At 38.3% G+C, this 16,842-nt stretch overlaps 1 protein-coding gene across 1 annotated transcript; it reads left to right on the forward strand.

Annotated features, from left to right (window-relative positions):
* The first annotated feature begins 3,311 nt into the window (after positions 1 to 3,311).
* LOC149300394 (sterile alpha motif domain-containing protein 7-like) lies at positions 3,312 to 13,915 on the forward strand. The gene is made up of 8 exons (XM_089485333.1): positions 3,312 to 3,414; positions 4,348 to 4,474; positions 4,892 to 5,001; positions 5,970 to 6,048; positions 7,327 to 7,997; positions 9,155 to 9,273; positions 11,711 to 11,821; positions 13,649 to 13,915. Exons 1-8 carry the CDS (start codon positions 3,312 to 3,314, stop codon positions 13,913 to 13,915), a joined length of 1,587 nt encoding a protein of 528 aa, XP_089341459.1.
* The last annotated feature ends 2,927 nt before the right edge of the window (positions 13,916 to 16,842 follow it).

Raw genomic sequence — 16,842 nt, forward strand, 5'->3', positions numbered from 1 at the left:
AGAATTCTCCTTGGTAATACTGCCCAAAATTTTTGCAAATGTAAGTACACAAAGGTTTTTATATTGAAATATTTGAATGTATTTGTGAATCAACCATATGAAATGTTATGTTGTGTTTCAATATGTTTCCTTCTTCTAATGAACTCAATAGGAGAAAAGAAACAATATGGTCTGGGAGGCAATTAAAAAGGCTTGACAGATTCATAGAAAGGAATGCTCAGCAACGTACGGGAAATTAAACTTGCAATATTAATATAGAGACTTTTTATTATTTAGAATAATGTTCAAGAAAGGTCATGTTAATGTGTGTTATCATCAGGTATTATTTCTAGTAATAGGCTACGTACCTTAATTCATTCCTGTTAAAATATTAATCTCTTCCAGAAAATCCTCACTCTGCCCATGTAATAGTTATATGTCTGTGCCATAACTCATCAACACCATGTCTAATTCATTAAAAATTTGTTCACAATTATACAACTACGAGTGCTGTTTTGGTCTTATGTAATTGATCATAATTAAATAATTTAATCATCAATTCTATGCAAGGCTATTAAAAAAAGAAACACAACACACAAGTGTGAAGATTAAATTAACACATAGCTTTTATTTTAATTATTAAAAGGACAAAATGTTCTTTAGCTAAACTTGACTATGCGACTGCTGTCAAAATGCTTTCATGCCTCATTATAGTGGAACATTAACAGACTGTATTCCATAGAAAACATTTATGAACTGAGCAACAGTCAAGTATACATTGTTTTAATATAAACTGCCCCTTTCTTTGTGTTTATTATCAAATTTGTATTTTACTTTCAATCACAAACATTGAGAATTAAGTTACATAGAAAAATAGACTTTGATGGCAGATAAGATCAATTCAGCCCATCTAGTGCACCCATTATTTCTACTGTAAAGACTCAAACCTTAATTGGTCCTTGGTCCTGTGTTAGATTCAGGTTAGCTTTACGCCACTCTCATGCATGTTTAAATTCCCTTGCTGTATAAAGTTCTACCACTTCTTGGCGGCTGTTCCACAATCTACCTCCCTCTCGGGAAAATAATGCTTCCATGTATTATATCGAGGCATGTTTCTTTTAGTTTTAGACTATGACTTCTTGTCTTAACATGTCTCCTGCTTTCATTCTCTTCTGTAAATTGTTAAATCCCCTTGTGTAGTTAAATCTTCCTATAATATCTCTGCTGACTCTCTCTTCTATGCTCCAAACTAAGCGTACTGAGATCACTTAGGTCCTGCAAACCATTTTTTGTAGCCCTTCTCTGACCTCTATCTAGAATGTGTATATGAAACCAGAAGTGGGGTCTCCAGAACTGTACACAATACAATGACCAAAATTCTCTAAAATCGCAGAACCACCTCCAACTTTCTGCTACTAATGTCTCTAGCTATACAACCCAGCATCTTGCTTGCTCTTTGCGCCCCATACGATTCTGGCATTAAACACAACAAAATTCACACTTACGTTAATACCATACATGAGGACTGCATTTTTCATATGGGATATAAATATTGCCCATTGTTTTACTGACTACTGTGCATAACTCAAGTTCCCAGTTCCTAAAAAGCTCTAGTTAAGAACAGAGTTTGATTTTTACCTTTGTAAGTAATTTGGTCAGCACATTGAGGAGGTGTCCTATCTGACATGGATCTTGTCATCAACTTTAATAAGGTTGAACATTCACTCACAGATGCATATGGAATAGTGTGGGTCATGGTCTTTAATAGTGGTTTAAAGAAATGTAGTCTTGTAGAACAAACCCAACATGGTAGCGGAGCTAACCAGCTTCCTTTGGAAAAGTCAACACCTGTCCACCTGTCCATAGCGGTACAGGTGCACCACATTACATACTGTATGTTTGTGAGAACAATTAAAGCCTACCTGTTTAAAAACTATAACTGGAAGCATTTCTTTATGACCTTTTCCTCTTGGGGAATGATATACAAAAGACATGTTAAATGAGTAAGCTATTATATTACTGACTTTCTGTAAATGAAGTCTAATACAAAGAAAGGCAGCATCTACAACCAGTGAGGAAGTTTGTTTTCTTCCAAATTCTCACAGAATGCATGCACGTTACTTTCTGTTCAGGGATAATAAGGGATTTAATGTAAGTTTCTGGATAGGATGGTCCTTTGAGGTTAAAACTCTGTTAGAAGAGATTACCTTGTTTTCATCCCTACAAAATACTAAATTGCAAAGGATTTGCTAGACGGAATCTGAAAAGACTCATGTGCTCTTTGACTAACGCTTAGCAGATGGCATCAAAGATGTCACAGAATGTATTTATATGCCAGTCATTGTCTATGAATGAACTTTATATTAACTGGTCTCAAGATGACACCTTTTGAAAACTGCCTTGTTGACTATCATTTTGTTCTGTTGCAAAAAAATTGTCAAAAAGGGGAGTGGACCCTCAAAAACCATAGGACTTTTTTAAAAAAATATATAGGAAAACCGGAACCTAATAACCGGGAAGTTTAACCCTAATGCTAGGAGTAAAGCTAGTTAAAAAAACTACCAAGAGGATTAATAGTATGTTCTGTTAAACTAATAAATTCCTGTAAAACTCCTAAGACAGAAACCTTTTCTTTAACCTTTAAAGCATGTTACTTTTTTTCTACTAGGCTACCTAAAATCCATATAATTCAAAGCCTGCTTGTAAGTACTACACAATGTTCACCATCAGCACGCAGTGTTTCATCAGGGGAAGATGATGACTTAGCTGCTCCTACCTTGATCACAGTTTGACTCTGATTAAGTCCTGTTAATGGCAAGATATATATACATATTAACATATAGTAAGCTGCAGCGTGCACCTGAATATGTCAATGTGTTATTCAGAAATAGATAAACTCAGCTAAATGCTACAGTCTTACACATCTACAACATGCTGTCACATGTACCTAGCAGGCGGCCGCACACACTAAAGCACTGGATCAGCCTCACAAGCTGCAGTGAGTAAGGGACACGATGGCCAGATCAAATCTGGTGTTATCTCAATATACATAATAAAATTATAGTAATTGCAAAATAAAGGAATGTGGCTAAAATAATTTTCCTCCTGGCAAGTGAGTGCCACTAGGTGGCACCATCCCATTCCTGGTGTGTAGCTGTATATGCTACAGGAGAAGGGATGGACAATAAACAAACCCAAAAATAGAAAAATGTTAAAAAAGCAACAAAATATTTTAAACGCTTTTTAGATCAAAGGATAAGCACAAAGGATCTTTGCATCATTACCATAAAAGTGTTCTTTCTTTTGTAATTTGAAGACAAAGACAACCTGCCATGGACCCACGGGGACACCTGCAGAAGATGTCAATAATTGGTGATCAGGCTAATCTGGAAGGAAAGCACTTATATCAGTTGCCTGGCGGTATGTCTGCAGCAGGTAAGCAAGTCAGATCTCTGGATTATTGGTGCATTTTTACTTCTACGCAAATGGGCCATATAATCCATAAAGTATGCAATATCACTTATTTACGCATGTTCTAGAACATCCGGGTCATTTAATTCTTTTATACTGGATCAGTTAGACGTATCGCTGAGCTTGACTGGTTAACTCACAAACAGCCACTTACTCCTGTCTCACCTTTTCTAGCCCCTCATCTGCTGTCCATCTGTTCTTATGTCAAGCAATTTTGTTTAGTTCGTTTACAGTGATATAGGCTGACGTGACTGGTGCATCGCAAACATAGGCACTTTTACCTTTTGTGTGATTGTAAGTTAATTTGAGCAGGGCCCTCCTTACCTTGTTTCTAGAAGTCCAAATTTTTATGATTTCCTACATATTGTGTCCTGTTTACCCATTGTACAACACTGCAGAATACTGTATGATGGCACTATAAAGATCAATAAATAATAATAATGAACCCCATCATGATTATATATCCAGTTAAAAGAGTCCCTAGTAACCCCACTGTAAAATACTTTTGCCCCAGTCACTAGTAACCCCACTGTAAAATACTTTTGCCCCAGTCCCTAGTAAGCCCACTGTAAAATACTTTTGCCCATTGCTGTTCCCAGATACTCTATATGGACAAAAAATATTGGCACACCTGACCGTTACACCAACAGGGACATTGCATAGACATAGACATTTATATGTATTTGCACCCCTCAACCCTTTTTGTGCTTTCACCGTGGGGTCACATAACCCCCACTGCATTCCTGCCTCCTTGTGCTGGTAAAGATTGGGCACTTGCACCGCTCCTGGTATAATATAAAAGATCTATTGTCTTTTTTCAGAGTTACATTTGTTTAGGTGACACACAGGTGACCCCTTTGAGCTTTTATAATAATAAACCCTTTTTCTACTACCTAGAAATTCGACAGAGGCAGGAAATGATGATGAGGAATTCAATGATAACAGTAAACCCTCAGGTTGTGATGCCATCACAGCAGAGGATGCCCTTGGCACCATCACAATTTGAACCCCGACTGCTGGAAAGGTGAACTTGCAATATTTATAGTCTTCAATCAATTTAACCGGCCGACAGGAACACATCAGCCTTCAGTCTACATGGGACAAAAAAATAGAGCACAATAAAAAACAAAAAAGAAAACACACCTGATCTCTTACACTCACATAGACATATATGGAATCATTTATCCAGCAACAACAGTGGTTTGCAAAGTAAATACAAAACAACAACAAAAATACAGCCTCCATCACCACAAACCTATATTTGACCTTATTTTTATAGGCAAAATGTTATGTGACTATCCCATTAGATGTATCATATGAACATTCAGCAGTCTGGAAAATGAAATCTAGTCGCAGCTTTTTTCATGTTTTATATTAATGTAATGTAAACAAAAATGACAATAATGTCATTGTGAAGCACTGATGTTTTTTTTTTAATTAGAGATTTGCTGCCAACTGATCTAATCATTCCTAATGATGCAAGGCAAGTTCACATGGCTTCACTTCCGGCACATGCAGGCCTTTTGTCTAACAGAGTATTCACAGGACCAGGTAAAACTTAACAATGCTGTATAGCAGGGATGTCCATGTTTTTTCTGCAGTGGGCCACTTCATCAGAAATGTATGTGTGAGTAGGCCACACTCATCTATCATTGAGAGAAAATATACAGAATGACTCCTATCATTATATACTGAGCCAGATACAGATGGTTGTATAGCACAACTCATATCATTATATAGTAGTCCAGACACATGCAGTAGTACAGCTTGACTCCTATAATTGTATAGTGAGCCAGACATAGATGGTGATATAGCATACCGTAACTCCCATCACTATATACTGAGCCAGACCTTGACGGTGGTACAGCATAACTCACATCACTATGTACTGAGCCAGACATTGACTCATTCTGTCTCTCAATGTCTCCCTACCTTCGCTGCCAACTGTTTTCATGTCTCCTTTCTTGCAGCTCTGCTTTTTCTCTTGCCTCTTCTTGTTCTTCTTTTTTCATCTGTTTCTCCTCATATCGTCTTACTTCAACCCTTTCTTTGTGAACTAGGCCTCCTGTAGCACTTCTGCAAAATAGTGGAACTTCCAGGCACACACTGTCCCTTGATTAAAGAAACGTGTGTGTGGGGGGGAGTGATAGTGCAGACAGATTCACAGAGAAAAAAAGGTGCAGAAACGCTTATTTCTCCACAAATCTGTCTTCATTATTCAAGACTCTCATTGTACTTCTGCAAAAGAGCGGAGCCACGAGGACAGCCTCTTTCACATTATTTCAGTAAATTTGGCATAACATGTGCCTTGTAGAAATATGAATGTTTGTGCATAGCTTGGATATGTGGTAGTTTTATATACTCCTACTACTCATACTATACTCATACTATTATTATTATTATTACATAAAGTGTAAAAAGATGGCTGATTATAGGGTGGGGGCATCTTTTACATATTTTAAATAATTAAAATACATTATTTTCTACAAATAAAATTCCTCAATTTCTACCTACTTAAGGGTACAACTATCTACAAACGGAACAATTAGATTTTGCGGCAAGGAGACAGGAACTTTTACAGAAACAAAACATGTCCAGGTAAGATGTGAATCCTGAGAGAGAGCAAATAAAGCTTAGCACAACAGAGACTTTTAAGAAGCCTGGCAAACAACCAATTAGTGCCTGCTTTTGTATCACATGACAATTAGGAATTTTCTGAACTGCAAAGCATAACGTGACTATAGAGTCATTTGTGAGCAATTACATTTAAATCATACATAGCAATATAGTTTATTAACACCATTTTAAACTGAACGAGCGCAATGACATGTTCCGCATGTAGCATGTTTATATATCCAGGGATGGATAGGCATACAGGGATGTTAGACATTTCCTGGAAGGCTATCTGTCCTGGTGTCCTATCTCCAAGCTTCATTTTAATGGCCAGAGCATTGGAAATGTATGGCTGGTCATGGGAACACATAATTTAAGCTTGTAGGATGCTGTAAACTATTAAACTGCTTTAGGAGCAGGATGGGAGAAGGGAAGATGTATGTTAATTTAACCTCCTCAAAGCTGTGTGAAAAACTTGTATGTGTATTTACCCTTTTTAAAGCTGGAGCACAACATGTCTATCGTATTAAAATTAATAATTGCCACCTTTATTACATATAACAGATAAAGTGGAAGTCTAGACAATAGCTGCTGTATAGTTTAAACTAGTTTAGGATTGCTGCTCCTCGCTGCAGATGTTATAGGGACATTCAAGAGAAATGATTCACTCACCCATTCACTTAAATATACACTAGTCAAATATTGTACTTAGAGACATGCATATATTCAGGTATGTGATGTGTTTACATCTGACTAAGGTGATTCTCACAGAAAGAGATGAGAGGACACACTGTGAAATGAAAATTGGGTGTAATTTGGTTAAGAGTGTTGTGTGTGGATTAGGCTGAGGGCGATATGTGTAATTGATTGGTCATCAGTGTGTTTGAGCATGTGTTGGCATAGCTGAGAGTGATCAGTGCAAGTGACAAGTGAGTGTCTTATTAAGAGGTTGTGGGGAATGATGAAGGTGATGGGGAACACGATGGCAGTGCAAGGTATGTATTTAGGGAGCTAAACATATAAGAATCAGGCTAAGGTTCCAGATCTATGTGCCATACAATAATTGCACTGTGGCATTTGGGGCTGGTTTTATTTCTGGGGGTTTGGTTTTTATTCTCAGTCCAACTCTTCTTATATCCATGGATCCACAGCCTACATACGGTATTATGTGTCAAAGGTGAAAATGATATTTTAATTATAAAAGTCAATAGAATTGTAAAACATTGTGATAATTATTTATATTGTACTTGTATCTACTGCCAGAATGGAAATGGAAATGAACTCTATTTATCAGCCAAGAGATATTGACAAGGCACCCAGGAAGGGATTTGTGGAGCTGGAGTCGCCTTTTCTCTACCAAGGAGTAGCAAACCCATTGGCTTTCAGAGGAAGACAGATGGTACCAGAAGGTCATGTTCATTCTGATGTTTTTGTGTATCGCAATGGTTTGGAGAGCCTACAGGGCAGCACAATACTGAAACCCACCAGCCCCTACCCTCCTATGAACAACCTGCAGAGAGAGAAAGTTCGTAGACCTGGCAGAAGAGTTACCAACCAAAAGACTGCAGACACAACTATTGGTGCTTCCAAAACCCAAGCTGATATTAAGCCTTACAGCTCCCTCGTGAATGCGGATGACGACAAAGATGATAAAAAAGATGAGGAAACAGATCCATTTGGTAAAAGCGACCAGGGAAAAGGAGGTGTGGATCAGGCAGTTGACAAGAACTCTATGGAACTCCAAGGGAGCCAAGAGAAAAATAATAACAGTTATAACATTTCCAGGGAGAGGAACAGTAACTGCAATGGAACAGATAAGGAACTAAGTAACACAGGGGCAGCATTTGAACATAGATACATCTACCAGCCTCCAGTCCATCTCTCAGCAGCTCCGTATAGTTTCAATATGGCCATCAACTCACCTATGATGTCAGGTATTAAGTATCCTTTTGCTCATATGTGATTTTGACTGAGTAGTTGAGATATCATGGAATACATTACTGTAAGTCACTTTAATTAGCCCTAAGCAAACACTAGACAATATTTAATAATCTGTAAATTGGAGAGATTTGTCATCATTGAAAATCACATAGTAACATGGTAATTTAGGTTGGGAAAAAAAAGACACACGTCCATCAAGTTCAACCTTACTGTTGATTATTATTTTTTGTTTTTTAAAGCACCATCATATTCCACAGGACTGTACAAAAAAACCATCTATCCCATATTTAAATACATCTGTTGAAAGAACAATCTCTGTGATTAGTGAATTCCACATCTTTATTGTTCTTACTGTGCAGCACCTTTTCAATGGTTTCTTATGTCATTCTATTCAACCAAATATTTGTTTGAAAGTGAGATTTCTTATAAAAACATTGGAAGGAAATATGTTAAGCTCCGTGTTGTTCCTTCTTGCCTCACTACAGCGTATTTCTATGTAAAACACTCAGAGACACTTAGCTACTTCTTTTTCCTTCAGCCTTTATCCAATAATTCATGTCCCCAATGTTATGTACAGGCGCATAGCATAGTACATGTGTACAATACATGCAGAGGCTCCTTCTGCCAGGAGGTAGGCATTGGGTGTCTTTGAGCTATAGAGAGTTTTTTCAAGATCATCAGATGACTGAAGGGCATTGATGAGAAGATAAATATTTTCATCATGTATGACAGATACCTAATAAAACCACTCACCTCCTGTCACTACTGAGGTGTGCTGGGCAAATATCTGGTCTGCCTATGAAGGAATCAATCCTGGTGAATGGTAAATATTTCCCATTATAAGACAGTGCTACTGAACTTTTAAATGGTGTACTTTCATGTACTTATATAGAGAAGACTTTGCATTAAGTGGATCAGGGGTATGTCTTATCGTATATCCTGCTTAAACTATACATTGTGCTACAAATGTTTTGCGAATGTCTAGGTTGAATGATAGTCTCACCTGAAGCTGCCAACCAAGCTGCACGCACACCAAATAGCATAACTTTGCAGAACACTACAAACGTGCATATGGGATATATTGTATTATTGAAATAAACATTTATTTGCATGTATTCGTATTTAACTATTATTTTTGTTGCACCCAAAGAAGCTCACAGTCTCTTTCTGAACAGAGATGTTTCAGCAATTCAAGATATTCAAAAATGGACTTCTCAGGATGTGTGCAATTTTATTAGTAACCTGCCGGGCTGTTCAGGTTACGCTCAGGTATGTAGTTTAGATATACTGCTAATGGTTTGCTTACATGCAGGCCTGGCCTGGCCATCTGGTACACTGACAAATGTCTGATGGGCCTTTGGCCAACAACAGAGCCACACACATTCAATCTGCTGCCCCAGTGGAAGATGGGATGCTGCAGCTTGGGGCCAGTGGCTGAATATGCCTGGCATTAAAATGCCCGGGCCACCCCAACATTGCCAGTGTAAGAGAGGCAGGCTGGTGTTCTACAGCGCATTAAAAGTACCTGCAGCTTTTGTCAATATTACTTCAGCCCTTCAATGGCCAAACATGACTCCTACTTTGACCTACAATTACCATAATGCTGGAACTACTCCAATATGTTTAGTTCTTATGATACATTCCATCAGACAGGGCATTTTTCATGCAGGTACCACACAACACAAGACTTTGCACACATACACTATAGTGCTTGTGAGATGGCAAAAAATGTGGGTTTGCAGCAGCAGACTTGCATAAGTTTTAAAAAATTCACAGCAAATTCACAGCCAACTTGCTTTCGTACTTGCAAAAAAAAAAAACAGCAATCCATTTGCAAATTCTTTATGCGAGTTCCCCCACTATAAAATTATAAAAATAGTAAAACAGACAAAAGAGGGTCCTCATGACCCACCTATGGGGAGGTCGAAATGATTGTTTACCCCATGTGGAGTGTAATTACCGTATTTGCTCGATTATAAGACGACCCTGATTATAAGACGACCCCCCAAAATCTGAATATTAATTTATGAAAAAAGAAAAAGCCTGAATATAAGACGACCCTATAGGAAAAAAGTTTTACCAGTAAATGTTAATTCATGTAAACTATGTGAACATTTTTTTTTTAATAAAAGCTATGATTGAGAAAAATATTTTGTTTTTATTTCCTTTTTTTTCAACCTGCCCCCCCAGTTATGCACATCTGGCCCCTGACTTGCCACTCTGCCCCAGAAATGCCTTATACCCCCTATATGCCACTGTGCCCCATGATATGCCTTTTAACCCTCTAAATCCCACTGTGCCCCATGATATGCCTTTTGACCCACTATGTGCCACTCTGCCTCCAGAATTTCCTTATACCCCTATATGCCACTCTGGCATTTAGGGGGTTAAAAGGCATATTATGGGGCAGAGTGGCATATAGGGAGGTATAAGGCATTTCAGGAGCCAGAGTGGCGTATAGAGGGTTAAGAGACATTTCTGGAGGCAGAGTGGCATTAAGGGGGTTAAAAGGCATTTCACAGAGCACTCTGTCTCCAGAAATGCTTTATGCCCCCCCATTTAACACTCCCTCCCCCTCCCTCCTCCAAACTTACCAGAGCTTCTGAGTCCCCGGTGCCTAGTCCGGGCAGCGTGTAGAGCTCTACGCGATTCGCGTAGGCAACTTCGGCTGCAGCCAGGGAACTCTGATCTCTGACAGCCGGGGAAGGTCTGCGCGATGGACGCAGACAACCCCCGCCGCTAACCGCACCTCCTCCCGGCTGCAGCGGAAGTTGTGTACGCGAATCGCGTAGAGCTCTACACGCTGCCCGGACCAAGCACCGGGGGGGACTCAGAAGTACCAGTAATTTGGGGGGGGCAGGAGGATCCAGGTCCCCTGCATCGCTGTGGGGGATCTGGATCTTAGTCTCATAGTCAGACCTAGTTGAGGTCTGATTATAAGACGACCCCAATTATAAGACGAGGGGTATTTTTCAGAGCATTTGCTCTGGAAAAAACCTTGTCTTATAATCGAGCAAATACGGAAGTTCAACCTGTTCTTATTGGGATAGGCCTTTGGGGGCATTCTTGCACCCAGTGATTGACAAGCCACCCTAGGCCTGACTAAGGGCAGTACCCCCAGCTGCTTCCCCCTCCTTAGTCGGTGTCCCAAGTACAAAAGAAGGAGTTGCGCATCTTTAAGAAATGGAGTGCTGGCATATGTCGCCATATTGCTGCGCACCATGTCTAATAGGCACTACTCGACTTTTAATGAAGTCTATGCATGCTGTGCTGAGAAAGTCCTCATGTTGGAGATATATATATATATATATATATATATACACTCCTTTGTTTATTGCCCCTCAGTTTAAGCATATCTAAGCATACCTTACAAATAGATTTTGATATGTAACAAGCAACAGTATATACATTATACATTTTCATTTTTCTAAACCACACACTCAAAAATCAATGCAATGCAAATTGTAATTTTTTAAGGATTATGGATTTTTTAAGGATTTTTTAAAAACGTGTTTAGGATTTTTTACAGTAGAATCTAGAAGTGTTAGTGAATTGCCCACCATGTCAGGCTAAAATAATTCTGTAAATTACCCTACAAGAGGCTCTGTTTAGCTAAATATTTTAATAATGCTGATTTTAAATGATAGTTTGACAGCAGAAGTTCTTCTTAATTAAATATGTAATATGTACTTGTCACTTGATTTAGATATTTAAAGACCATGATATTGATGGATCAACGTTACCCTTACTCACAGAGGAACACCTCTTGGATACAATGGGCCTAAAGCTTGGACCTGCACTTAAAATCCGCTCACAGGTACTTTTATTAGTGAATATTCTGTAAAGGAATGCAGAACACATTACTGTAGCTCTGGAGGAACATAACTACCTTTAGGCTTTGACAACCTCCAGAGAGTTTAGTACGAGAGCCAGTGGCATAACTCTACAACGAGGGGCTCCATGTTTGAAATATCTTGGATCATTATTAAGGGCCACTATCAGTTTTGGGGCCAAGCTTTAATATATGGTCTGGACCTCATGTTAATGGTCAAAGCTGTCCTCCATAAAAAGCCCACCATTTCCTCCATGTGTAGCCCCTCTTTGAAAATAAAAATTCTGATTTTTTTTTTAGAGAAAAGGAGCTAAATTCTTCTCCCTTTTATACAAGGCTGCTCGTGCTGCAAACCCTGCACTTATCTTTATATTCCACATTCAGATAGTGTTGATTTAGGGTTTGGCATTAGCCATAAACAATGTATAACAATCACATTTTCAACATCCTGTTTCTCAGTTTTCGTCTGTATTCTGCTTTATATCATATGTGAAGTTTTTAGCCTTACTGTGCGCGTTCAGCCGGCTCATTTTGGGATTCTGTGTCTCTCTTATATTTGCGTTTTCATTTAATTTGTATTTATTTCCATACATATTTGTCAAGATTCCGATGGCTGATTATTTTGTGGTTCCACATGTTGGAAACTCCCTGTCATGGAGAAGGATTTTTTTTCTTTTCCACACAGCCTTTGCATTTTGGTCAGGGTGAAGTGCAGAATATCCAGACTTGCTAATTCTTTTTTTGCTTACTCATCAGGACATATTCATTACTCATCAGTAACTTCACTGTAATCACAGTGTTACTAGGTGTATTTAAAAAAGGATATTTATCCTTGACAGCGTGACTACATCATTTACAAAGTTTCCTGCTGCTAAGGCTGGGCAAATTACTTCTGATGTCTCTCTATACTGTTTGATCATGTTTGTATCTGGGTACACTTTGGAGTTGCTATGGAAACTTCCTTTTTCACTGCCCTGGCAAAAAAATTTACTAATCCAAACTCAGACGCATTTTATCACCCAGTTACGTGTCACTGGCCGTACATGCCAACTACTTTAAACTAACCAGATTTTCTTATGTAACTAGGGGGAATGTTGTGGTGAAAACAAATGTTCCGTTTAAGATAATGAATATTTCTAACATCGTATATTATTGCTATAATTGTGATTGATTATAGCAATCATATTGCCAATCATATTGAAGAACTCTAAATTAATTGATATATACCTACAACAAAGGAAATTGCTTAATGAATTTGACCTCAACTCAAGTTGATTAGATCTTTTCCTACTCATTAACCACCCCCATAATACCATTTTGTCACTCCCATATGAGCTTGTTGGACACTACAACTTCTCAGTGTGCCCAGCTACTCCCAGGGTGGTACCAACACAGGACCTAATAGGTGTTCCGGCCACACCCCAATATATGAACACATATCAGAAGAGCATCCTAAAGCAAAGCTTCTATGGACCCTCTCCCGTGTTTATAGCCATCCTTTCCACATACATCCATTCACAGTAAAAAATCCATCATTGTATTATGTCAGTCCTCTCCATGCCAACCATCCACCGAACAACCCCAGAGACATTGGATGCCTCACCATCCAATGTTCCCAGTGTCTTGCCATCTCATTTTAATTTAAGAAGTCTTGTGAGGAGTTTCTATTACTGCATATGAAAATGATTAAAACAGACTTCCAATTAGAATTTCATTTTTAAGCAGGGCTGTGACTATGAAAATAAATTATTGAGAGCTGCATCATGGCCTTTGGATTATCAACAATGACCTTGTCTGTTTTGTTCTCTACAGATCTCATGCCGCTTGGGAAATATCTTTAACATTGCGAACCTCCCAGTAACAGGTCCCATGCCATCCTCTGCTCCTGTACCGCCAGACCAGCCATCAGAAGTGGCGTCACCTCTTCAATGCAACAACAGCGACACAGTGCCAAGTCCCTGTTCCCATGATCAAGACATGCTAAAGGCTTCGGAAGTATTAACATCTGAAACTAAAGACAATCCATGTGATGTATCTGTGGCACAAACAGATTTTCAAATGAACTATCTCAAAAGTTGATCTGATATATATATTATAAAAATAATAAAATGTAAAATAAAACACAAGCAGGAAAAAGCAGGATTGTCACCCTACTAATGCCAACCAGATAAATAGATGCTACTGGTAACTGCAGAATATGAGAGACAATGCCATATCTCTAGAATTCTACTGCAGAAAATGTTAATGAAACAGGGTTCTTTATCTCTTTCTGTACCACATGCAACCCATAGCCACTGGATCATAGGTAAAATATTCTATCTTTACTGCATTCATACAAAGTGTTTTATTGAATTTAAATAAATAATGACATTCAAAAACAGAGCTAAAGGTTTCAGTTTTTTGAATTCCTGGGAGGAAAGCAGCTGGCAGAAAAGCTGCTTAACGTTTAGACAGGTGATTGCCATTATACCCTATAGGGGTTTATCCATTAAATGTTTGTAAATAGGTGCATCTCAACTGTACTTGGCATCCGTTTGAGTCAGGTTTCAGCAAGATTACTATTCAGTAAATCCTTCCCAGATTTCTCCCTAATTTTGAAACTATGGATTCTTCGGGACCTTAGGCTGCGAGCTAGGCTGTGTGGAGGGGTGTCTGGAAGCATTCCTAAGGCTGTAAAAATGAGCAGAAGTATATTTAGAGAGCTGGACACATACAGATTCTGCATGATGTGGATAAGTCTGAGAAGTGCTGTCCAGTTCCATGTAAAACTCACATCCTTCACAAACACAGAATGTTGGGTATGCATTCTACATGCTACTGGGCATTTGTCCGACTCAACTGCAAAGTACAACATTCATAGGTCCCAGGTTATAAATGTATGTAACAGTAACTGTTAAGTATGCGTAACACACAAATATAAGTTTCATGAAACTAACTCTAAATGTATTTAAAAAATGTTATTAAGTTATTCTAAGTTAAATTGATTCCTTGCCACTCATACAATTATATCAATTTTAATTAAATCATTAAAACCAAATAGACCCCCGTAAATTCAAAGAGACCCACTGGAAAGCAGCAGGGGAGGGAGAAAGAGTAGGCTAACTAGACATAGAGAGAGAAAAAACAGCTGGTAGTCAGGGGAGTGCTGCAAAAAAAACTTTTTATAGAAATCTGTACACTCTCTGTGGTTGGGTCTGCTCTCTTCCTCCAGCTAGTTCTCCTCCTCTTCACTCTGGCAGCTGCTCCTTCACAGGCACAGAGTCCCCGCCAGGCAAAGACACAGTTTGCTCTGCAAGAAGTTTGTACCAGCAAGCCACAACTTTATATGCTGATTCTTGGAGTTTGCCAGAGATGGAACATCTATATTTTTTCCATTGATCCTTAGTTAATGTAATATCTTGCTTCCATTCCCACAATCTAAAGTAGTATGGAATAGGATTAGCATTTTTCATTATAAGGAGTTTAGAAATGTGTGATATTTTGTGATACGAGGTGAGAAGGGGCTTGAATATATAATTATTCTAGGTGTAAGCTCCAATATTAAAGTAAAGGATTTCTGGGAAGATTATATGAATGCCTTAAATTGTTGATAAAGGAATTGTAATTTAAAAGATAAACCAGAGGTTGGAGAGACATCTATCAGGGGTTTAATAATGCCACGGCTCAGTATATGATGTAAACCTTAATTTAAGGGCAAACAGGAACCACAATAATCTGGCAAAGACACAATCAAATGAAGTGGGTTTTAAAGTCAGAGAACAGATACCTGACCAGCAGATACCTGACCAGACACAGCTGAGCACTGGCAATCATATCCAGACTTGTAGAGTCATGGTTACTCAGAACTGAGGTTAAGCTATGGAAAAACACAGCAGTGAAGTGGTAAGGTTGAGAGTCACTAACATTGAAATCAGGGTAAAAGTCCAGGTGAAGTCAGTTCCCGATACCATAATTTATTTATTGGAATCGACCAGTCTATTGTTAGTTTAAAGTCACCCACACTATCCTAATACCTTCTATAAATGTAGTCAATTTGTTAAGGATAGAGGAAACAAACGTGTTTTGATTCGTGTTGGGTGCATTTATAATTGCAAGAGTAAGTATGTGCCGGCCAATAAATAACCATCCTTCCACATCTGCGTAAGCGTAAAAGGTACAGTTAGCCATAAAAATGGCTACTCCTTTTGATTTTGAATCATATGAGGTACATCTAGAGAAAGGTCTGTTGTTATATTTAGGCATTTTATTGTGTGACTCTTGAATAAAAGCAATTTTAGTTTTAAAGGACTTCAAATCAAGGACATGTTTTGCTCTCTTTTCCAATGTATATTTCAGTATAGCATAATTTGTTCTTACATATCCCATATAAGAGCATGTAGCATATATAAATACGTTCATCAACATTATAAGTAAGTGAGATCCAAAACAATGAATCAGTAAAACCTGAAGAAAATGGAAAATTGTAAACATAGTACTTAAACAAAAAAAAAGTAAGGAGATATATATTGTATAAGTTGCAAAAGCCACAAATAGTTGGTCATATTACCAAAGGAATTGGCATGTACCTGAAACTGCCATACATCTGAAACTGGTGGGGGGGAGATGTCGTCGACAGGCAATCAATATGACCTGTGTGTTAAAAAAAAAAGTGAACCTGGATGCAGCCCCACCGCCCACAGTTAACTAGGTAGTATATATGTATATGGAGAAAAGAAAGAAAAAAAAAACATTGCCCCCTCCCTGATCATTTTAATTGTCTCATAAACCCCACCACCCTTACCACCCTTCATCTCAATTTCGCTATACATCAACCTGTATAATGAATTACTATAAATATAATTATACAAGAAGAGCAAAAATGTGGAAGCACTGAATTTGGAGGTGCCCATGTGTAACTTTAATATGCCGTCTTTTTTGGGGGCTGTGGATGAACAATAGCTTCAATATGTCAGATGTAGATATGATTTAGTGAGGCTGCACACCTGATGCAGTGATGGTTTCACTAA

Source organism: Sceloporus occidentalis, unplaced genomic scaffold (assembly GCF_023333645.1).
Source record: "Sceloporus occidentalis isolate IW3139 unplaced genomic scaffold, rSceOcc1.0.p SCAF_25, whole genome shotgun sequence".
Lineage (NCBI taxonomy): Eukaryota > Metazoa > Chordata > Lepidosauria > Squamata > Phrynosomatidae > Sceloporus > Sceloporus occidentalis.

What these genes read in the sequence shown, in the direction of transcription:
- LOC149300394 (XM_089485333.1), top strand. Translation starts at nt 3,312, where the DNA reads ATGGACCCACGGGGACACCTGCAGAAGATGTCAATAATTGGTGATCAG. An exon ending in CAGAGTATTCACAGGACCAG is followed by an intron (nt 5,002 to 5,969) that starts GTAAAACTTAAC and finishes TACCTACTTAAG; the next exon opens with GGTACAACTATCTACAAACG. An exon ending in CACTTAAAATCCGCTCACAG is followed by an intron (nt 11,822 to 13,648) that starts GTACTTTTATTA and finishes TGTTCTCTACAG; the next exon opens with ATCTCATGCCGCTTGGGAAA.